General features: G+C 35.4%; 1 protein-coding gene across 1 annotated transcript in view; it reads left to right on the forward strand.

The window, feature by feature from the left end:
• LOC106515521 (cadherin-18) overlaps positions 1-8,852 on the forward strand; it is a gene marked incomplete in the record, with an annotated part of 145,299 nt that overhangs the window by 111,325 nt on the left and 25,122 nt on the right. Inside the window, 3 exon segments of the mRNA XM_014005361.1 lie at positions 2,041-2,177; positions 5,506-5,627; positions 7,508-7,625. Coding sequence (XP_013860815.1) covers positions 2,041-2,177; positions 5,506-5,627; positions 7,508-7,625 — 377 coding nt within the window.

The raw sequence follows: 8,852 nt of genomic DNA on the forward strand, positions 1-8,852 counted from the left end.
GTCTGATCCCATGAGCTAATTAGGGAGGACTTCACAGCCTTGGACCCGGCACGCCTGTCGGTGGTTATCTCATTTAACTCGTGATGCTTGTTATAGGAATAACCACAATCAAGTGTAACTTATGATCTGTTCAATTTGTGTAAATAAATGATTGCATAGTCTTTAATGAATCAGCTTGAACTCRTCTGAACATTCACTTATTGTCTCACTTTCACTTCGCACAGTCAAGATATTAACAAGAAATGAGAAATAYCTTGGTAAAAATTTTCCTCATAACCTTGTGTATGAGAGATGTGGGAGAAGCTTAATTCACCTTAAGCTCACTCTTACACTCCAGATGGCTAATATGCAACACTTAGTACTTGGCTAGTTAACAAGCCATTATTAGGGGCCTTATTTTTCAGCTGTCATTTATGATTCTATATTTACACATAAACTGTGAACTGTGCATGTTCTTTAAAAAGAAGCACACAGATCACAAAGTTTTCATGATTTGAGTTTACAGTTACTTTAATTTATAAAGCAGCTTCTGCCTTATCCTTTCTCTGTTTCTTTGATGGTCATAAAATCATTTGAGTGTCTTTGTTTAAGTGAATTTACTGTAGAGCCTGTGCACTTCACCTTKTGTTTTACACCTTCTATAAAATTCTCCATTGATAGTGGTGTTGGTGGGCCAGGAAGTGGATATGAGGTGTTGAGCTTTCTGCAACAGGAAGCCCAAACTGTGATCTGCTTAGACTGCACTTTAACTCTTGGCACAATGTTTACATCTAAAGCTGAAAATYGTGGACATGTTATTCTAAAGAAGAGTGTAAAATCAAAATTTCTATACAACCACAAATATTATATTTTGCAATGAATGCRTGTAAGGAAAAGTAAATCAAAGAAAAAAAAAACAACTTGTGCTAAAGTGTATGTCAGTGATTAATGTTCATAATATTGCCTTACAAATATCAGTAAAGCCCTATTGATGTTTGTATAAAACTATAGGAGTTTTCCGTTTTTCAATTTGTTTGCTAAACATAAAAAATAAACATCATTTTACTTCAGATTTCAGTACATCAAGGGATCAGCAGAGATGTATAGTAATTAAAGGCTTTTACTTTATTTCAGTACTTAAGCTTTTTTTTGGATAATTTGTAATTTTACCAAGCATTATTTTTAATTCACAACTTTTACTTGAATTTTGTTACATCCATAAACACCTAAAGCAATTACTTTTACTTATTTGCTTTAAAATTGAGCACATTGTTACAAGTTGCAAATTTTTAATATGACTGAACTCATCATGAAGAGTTGTATGTGCACTCTAAAAAGTCCGGTTAAGTAAATTCAACACTTCATTTCTCTGTGTGTAAAATTACCTTCGCTTTCTCGATTATTGTGAGCAGTTTTAATGTTTATATTAAAATACTTTTTGTGTCAGTGAAATTCAACTTTACCAAAGTCATTTGATTTAAATGTATTTTTACTTGTACTTAGTTATTTCTTTCAAATACTGGAAATATGTCAGGGATCAGAAGAAATGAGGAATGCACATGAAAAACAATTACATAGTTTTATGGTGTCTTGTGAAAATACCTACTAATTTAACCAGTCATGCATGATTTAGATCTGAGGAAAGTAACTGGGGTACTTGGGAAAAACTTCACATTTAAAGTTTGCTCAGAAATGTAATATTAAATATTTGAACTCAGTACCATAACTTGACCTATATTTTATTTTTTTTTCTATGCAATCACCTACAAAGTAACGGTGTTAAAGGTGCAAATATGTTCACTTAGTCAGAGATTATTTTGTGTAAGAAAAAAAAAAAACACAAAGCTTTGCATTTAACACCTAAAAGTCTGATTGTTAATCTTGGCATGTAAGTACTCCATATAGATWAGCAGGGTTATTGTTGGAATGCAATTTATTTTGTTTGATGTTTGAGAAACATTTTTTATGGTTGTATGGTCTTTTCCTGCCTCTTCTTCCATCTTGATAAACTCTTGCAATATTYATGTGCTTACTTAAGAATGTATTATTCTTTCCAAACAGATATTACTTGGACAGCAAAGAGGATGGAGAAAGATATTTCAGAATTGATGAAATCAGTGGAGTTATACGTACAACACAGTCTCTGGACAGAGAAGACGTTGCATGGCACAATGTCACTGTGATGGCCTCGGAGGTTGGTAGGTACACATGTGCATGAGTGAACTCAATCTATCAGTTTATTAACGAACATTCTGATAAAGCTTTAGAATTATTATGACTGAGTTAAGTTGTGCACTGAATTTGTTTCTTAAGAACTAAACTATTTCAATATTTTTTTTATTTTTTATTTTTTCAACAATAATGACCGAGCATTCCGTGAAGGACTTGCCCGCTGCTTTTTATGCACGTTTYATGTTATTTTAAACTAAAATCATCTTATGTTGAGAAATGATGGAGCCATTATGGTCAAAACTTGAGCAAAAAATCCTTGGGCACAGTCTCAGACAWCATTCTATGTCTCACATCTCGCACAAATTAGCACAAAATATTATAAATCGGTATATATGTTGTAAATTACTCCCGGATACTACCATAACAGTTAACTCGGTATATGTAAAATTCAGTGGTACACCTAAGTTTGTGTTGATTAAGGTAACAATGATGGCAGCCATCTGGGTTGATTTGGTTTGGAAATGGGGTTAGCTTCAAAAGTTACTCAGTTGCAGGTGCACATTYAATTATTACCTTTTAAATGTTTCAATAAAATCCATCCAGTGGATCCAGTTAATGTCAAMGTTTTAATCAAAGATTTRGCACAATGTGTGGCCCTCAAAATATGTGCTGGGGATTATGGTTCAATGATTACTTTCTAATTCAGTCTTAGTAGTAACATGAAGCGGCATGTTTGTTTTGAAGCCCTGTATATTTTACCCTGCACAYTGATCTGAGCAATTTTATAGTTTTTTACAAGATGCAAACTATGTAAAGCTTATTATACTGAATTGTGGTGAAAACATCAATTTCTAGCTCAAAGTGGAAGCTATAAATTTGATTTTTTTAATCTTAACACGCTGTGTTTGACCTCAAGCTAAAAGACAATGTAGATCAGAGCTCCATTAAAATCATCAATAAATTTTGTGCCACGGCAGCAGGATTTCAACATAAACAATTAAAACATATAAGGCATATGGTCCAGGTCTTTTTTTTTTCCTGGCTCCCACTAGATAACAAGACACCCTGAGGGGATCGTATCGTCAGAGGGCAGCCTGGGTTCAAATTCATAGAGAGTAACACTGGAGTCAAAATCAATATCAATAAAAGAAGGGTTCCATAAAAAGCAATGAGAACATGAATCAGCACCACACATACTCCCTTTTCCTACCGAATAAAATCTATAGCACATTGTAGGCACAGAACAGTAGATGTTAAGCATGTTATTTAAAGACACTTTAACTGTATAAGAGAACTGAATACCATTCATTTCTTGATATCTTTTTAGGTCTTACTGAGGTTAAAACATAGAATAGAATATTACAGTCTGCCTAGAATTGACTTGTCTGGTTGTATCAGAACTGTGCCTAACTTGTTGCATTTTATGTGCTTTTAATACATTTTTGAACAATAGAAAGGTTTGAATTGTGATCATTTTGTCTTCTAAACAGCAGGTGTTGCTACAGAAATACTGAGCAGTGTATTACATGGAATAAGTCTTATAGGAAACATGTACATCTTCAGACACATTTGTAACAGCAGAAATTTAATAGCTGATAAAGTTATGCTGTTAAGATCAGCAAGTATAAACTTTGCTGAAGAAGTTTGATTAAAGATAATCAAAGCAATACAGTAGCTAGTTTTATTCCCACCCAACGCATTGTAAAACATATACATACATATACAATACAATAACAAATGTGTTGAAAGAAACAACATCATGAAAAATTACAAGCATTTGCAACACTTCGATGGTTAACGGAACAATGTTGAAGAATATATTAATTTATATGTCCAGCTGTTCAATGTTTAAACGGGGTAGGGAACAGTGTGTCTCATACCTCTAATATCTATTCAATTAATTGTAAAATTACCAATTTAAAGGWAACAGTAGTTGGGTTTTCATTTGCATGATGATCACAGTGTTTTTAAATTGGATTGAGGGTATTTCCTCATGTCTATAAAATCAAATCAGTCTCAATTGTTTCAATGTATTTCCCTTCACTGAAAGTTAATTAAATCAATATTGGATCTCTCCTGCCAATTGGCAGGGATCTGAATGCTAATGTTCCTTGTTTCTTCACCTCTTTTTAGTATTCATCTATGCAGTGCATGCCAAGACACTGGAAAGGCAAAGAATTATTTTTACCACTTTGAAAAGCCAAAGATTTACAGTGTCATAGAGAAAGGCAAAGCGCAACACAATACAGCCATTGTGCTGAGAATTGAAAGAAAATGTGCAGAGAGATGATGTGACTTAGAAAATAGAAGGTTGAAATTTAGCTCCTTTCTTTTAATTTGATCTCATTGGTACTGAAATTTAAATGCATGAAAGACAGTAAACACTGTATATGCAAATTTCAAGTCTCCATTTGACACTGGAAAGAAAATAAAACATACTTTCAAACATACAGTATCTACACACATACACTCATTCATGAGTCGTGCATCTGCAAGATAAATGTAGGTCTATTTATATATATAGAGCATGTGCACCTGCATATCTTTTTGTGTATTCACTAATGGTTTTGCTGAGCAAACATGCACCCCCCCCCACCCCCCACACCCATTTTTGTTCTGCTACAGACTTAGACTGCAATTCATTATCACTCCTGGAAGCCACCCAGGTAAACCTCTGTCTRGGACTCAGGTTCCACAGGGGTTGGCAGCCAGCTACCTCACTCAAAGGCCCTTTTTTTGTTGAGCCACAGATAAATTCTGCATCCTCCCAGTTGTTTTCAAATGTCATGAAAGGCCTTTCCAGTCTGCCAGTATTGAATGGCATTCTATGCATGAAACGATTTCCCCAAATAGTCAAAAGTCTTTTTGACTGGCATGTTCGCAGACAGTTTTTTTTTAATTCATAAAACTTAATATATGTAACACATTCTCACTCCCAACTCAAAAAAAATACTGAATTGTCATGTTGATATCATTACCCACCGCATATCATATGTTCACAGCAAAAACATGGCAACTACACCAGCATACTTGCCAGGATGAATATTTAATGCTGTTGAGAAGTTAAGTTTCGAAAAAAAAAGGTAATTTTCTAATGCATCACAGGTAGAGAAACAGATGAACAGATGCATCTCAAATGAAAGTCACAGCTCTATGTAGAAAACTTGTTTCCTCTTTACGGATATTACTGTGCGGAAAAAAAAAAAAACAAGAAGAAAATAATTTTATGTGATTTTAATTTAGCAATATATAGTGTGGCATTTTCTGCAAGCTCTCTAGAATGTTTGATTTTAAATTAAAAGCTTTATTTGGCTTTTTTGGTTTATGTATTTTTTAATGTATTTTTTTTTCCAGACAACCCCAGCCTTCTTAGACAAGTTCCGGTTACCGTCCAGGTTCTGGACATGAATGACAATCCACCCGAAGTAGCAACCAACGAAGAAGTTATTGTCTGTGAGAACTCAAGGCCCGACCAGGTGATTCAGCTGCAGAACTGCTATACATGCATTTCTGCTTCCCATTTAATCTGTATCCACACACATTCAAAACTTGCTTGACCTAAAAGACTACTCAAAAAAAAAAAGTTAAAAATACGGATAGCTGCACATCAACCACAGTCATTTCCCTGGCTGCTTGCTCTCTGCGCTTAACTCTTGTTTCCCTCAGCATTCTGTTGCTCAACGAGAGCAGAACTGTAACGACTCCGACGGAGCTGGAGAGAGCAGCTTAATCATTTCTTATTCAAAACGAGTATCTCAGCAGCAAACCATGACAGCTCTAAATCGAAGCTCATTCCAATTTGCTCTCAGTAGTTTTTGATTCATTCAAATTAAGAAGGTTTTTGAGATATAGCGCAATCAGCAGCAAGGAAATGACTGAAAGGGTGGTTCTGCAAAGGATGATGGAATAAAAACTGGAAAGACCCAACTAGATGTATTTTTAATAGTTCAAAGCCAGTAGACGAAAAGTTTAATAGAAGTTTGTATTAAATTTGAATTACAGTTAAATTGTAAGCTAAAGGTTCTGGGCCCAGGGGATTAAATAAGAATTATAATTTCTTGTCGACAGTTGAACCCTACCACTCAGCAGACAATAAGTGAAAAGGCACATAGCATTAATACTTTTTCAGGGTATATTTGTTATACCAAAGTGGCAGGCCTATTTTTAAAGTTGTCAAATTATTTAGTTATTAGAATTCAGCAAAACACCTAGTTTTAGTAATAAACTAATATGTTTAATATTTATATTAAACAGTCAGCTTATGTATATTTTTTACATAAATTATTCAAATAACCTAATTATGTAAAAAGTTTTAGAATGCTTGTGAATTTTATGTGATTCCATCGTTCATCTTTTAGTTTTACTTTAAGACCACAGCTTTGTGTAGTAATGCATAATCTAACACCCCTAATGTATTTGACGTGAAAAGTGCTTTAACAAGTACTGCATGTTGTAGTAGTTTTGTAACAGTAGGTAGAATCTGATTTATTTTTTTAAAAATCACTGTAACTCAACAGCTGTAACAAAGAAAGCACAAGTACTGGTGTTGACTCATTTGTAAAATAATATTTTCAGTATATTTGATTGAGAAATGAAATCACTGAATGTCAGCAGAGATTCAGAGTCAAGTTGAAGATGCCTGCCTGAGAAGATGCCAATTTGTTTTCTGAGAGTATCTTTTGTTTTGATCATAATGTCTATCTTCAATGCTTTTTCCTCTTTTCCGCGTTTTCTATTTGAATTTGTTCACTATGTAAGCTTGTTGATAGAGAAATCTGCTGGATAGAGAAAACTTTTAGCTAGTCTACACACCATCTGCTTAGAAGTGCAAACTTTGCAATGTTTACCTTTTTTCATAATTATTTTAATATGTGAACGATAGATTAGCAGAAGCTTATTTACCTGAGTCAATGWAGTGACTAACTACATGCCTTCAGACTGAAACACGGCAGCAGAGTCACTACATGTAAGTGTAAAAGAAACAAAGAAAGTTCATCTCTTTTATGGAAAAAATAAAATAAATAAAAAATAGATATACAGTAAGCATAATGTACAAATAATCAGGACATGCACACTAAAACACACCCTTCTGGTTGATTACCACTTTTTTAGAAGAAGAAGAAACAGGAACTGTCCTGGAGGTTCAATGTACAGATAAAGGACAATATTTTAAATCCTTTCAAAATTAGTTTAGATGTACTATTTTTCTCAAACAGTATGATTAAAAAATTCCTCAAAAATAAACTCGTCTCTGTTTGGAATTCAGAAAAAAGCATCAATCCTGGAATGGTGATGTAGATAAAGAGAGTTTTGTTTTGTTGAAGTCAAAATTTATTCTTTGTCCCTCAACCAACAGGTGATCCAGACCGTCACAGCAGTGGATAAGGATGACTTTGCCAATGGACAGCGGTTTTCTTTTGCTTTGCCCAGCCAGCTACCAGTTAATCCCAACTTCACCCTAAAAGACAATGGAGGTAATTAAAGTGATCCAACATGTTTGTGTTTTGCACTACACTCACAGAGGGTTCCACATGGCCCACATTACCAAGCTACTATGAGTTGTCCTAATTTCCCCATTCCTTTGAAGAGCAATAACATTGTTATCACATCATCTGGGTGTGGTAAGCTTCTGAAGATGCAGATACCGCTGGGCTCTGCTTTGATTCCGCTCTGCAATAAACATAAGTGTCAGAGAGCTTTGGCGCGTTTGCGCTTTTTGTTGTCAAATGGATTATCCACTCAGCCGCTCCCACTCTCCGCCTCCTTTGTATTATATCGGGTCTGCCTATGGCCGGCAGTGAGCGTTGCCATGGCAACAATTTCAGTGTCAGGTGAATACCTAGCCCTGGGGTGGTCTGCAATCACAGGGCTTTTATAAGCTCTCAGCCAGAAGATCTTGCAGTCACCCGCTGAGGAAGAAGAGTTCGCAGTGCTCTGGATACCAGGGAGCCACATAAAAACAGAAATGAAGGTCACGTGAGAGAAAAAATAAAATAAAATAAAATAAAACTGCTGTGATAGAAGATATTTCTTCATAGATTAAATTACGTCCCATTATAGGCTTTTGCTTGCATGCTTTTATTACTGTGAGATGCTGAAACACGTTTTTTCTGCATTCATGTGGAGCACTGAGAGACACCCCTCACCTTGTGTCTACCCACAACTCGTAAAGATCAGAGAAATAAAAGCAAGCCAAGAACTGACTGCAACACTGCTCCAGGGAACACTACTCACCTTTAAGGCAGAAGACTACTTTTAAAAGACAAAACATATGTGGGTAAATGGGCCCCAGTTTTGCCCATAATAACCTTAGGCAAAGCTGTAGTCAACTAATTAACCAACAATACGAAATGTTTTCCCCGTACTGCAGAAGATGGCGGCGGTGGCAGCAGATATATGTAGCTGTGCAGTATCACTGCAGGAAAATACATCCCATTTGGCTTTACAGGCATCTGCAGGTCTGTTTTTTGACCAAATTTACCTCAGCTTAAGTGTTGCTGTTACTCTGTATGCTACATAAACGGAAGATCAAAGACGCAAATGACGGACATCATTTTCGAAAAACAACAGCACACAAGCATCCTATGGCGTGTATACAAGCATCGAACATAAGTCATCCTAACTTTGGTAAATATCATCTACCTTGCCGGTTGGGCTGGTTTCTCCGGCTTGCTGCTGTTGCGGCGTGTCTTGGTGGAGTG

This window comes from Austrofundulus limnaeus, unplaced genomic scaffold (assembly GCF_001266775.1).
Source record: "Austrofundulus limnaeus strain Quisiro unplaced genomic scaffold, Austrofundulus_limnaeus-1.0 Scaffold30, whole genome shotgun sequence".
Taxonomy (NCBI): domain Eukaryota; kingdom Metazoa; phylum Chordata; class Actinopteri; order Cyprinodontiformes; family Rivulidae; genus Austrofundulus; species Austrofundulus limnaeus.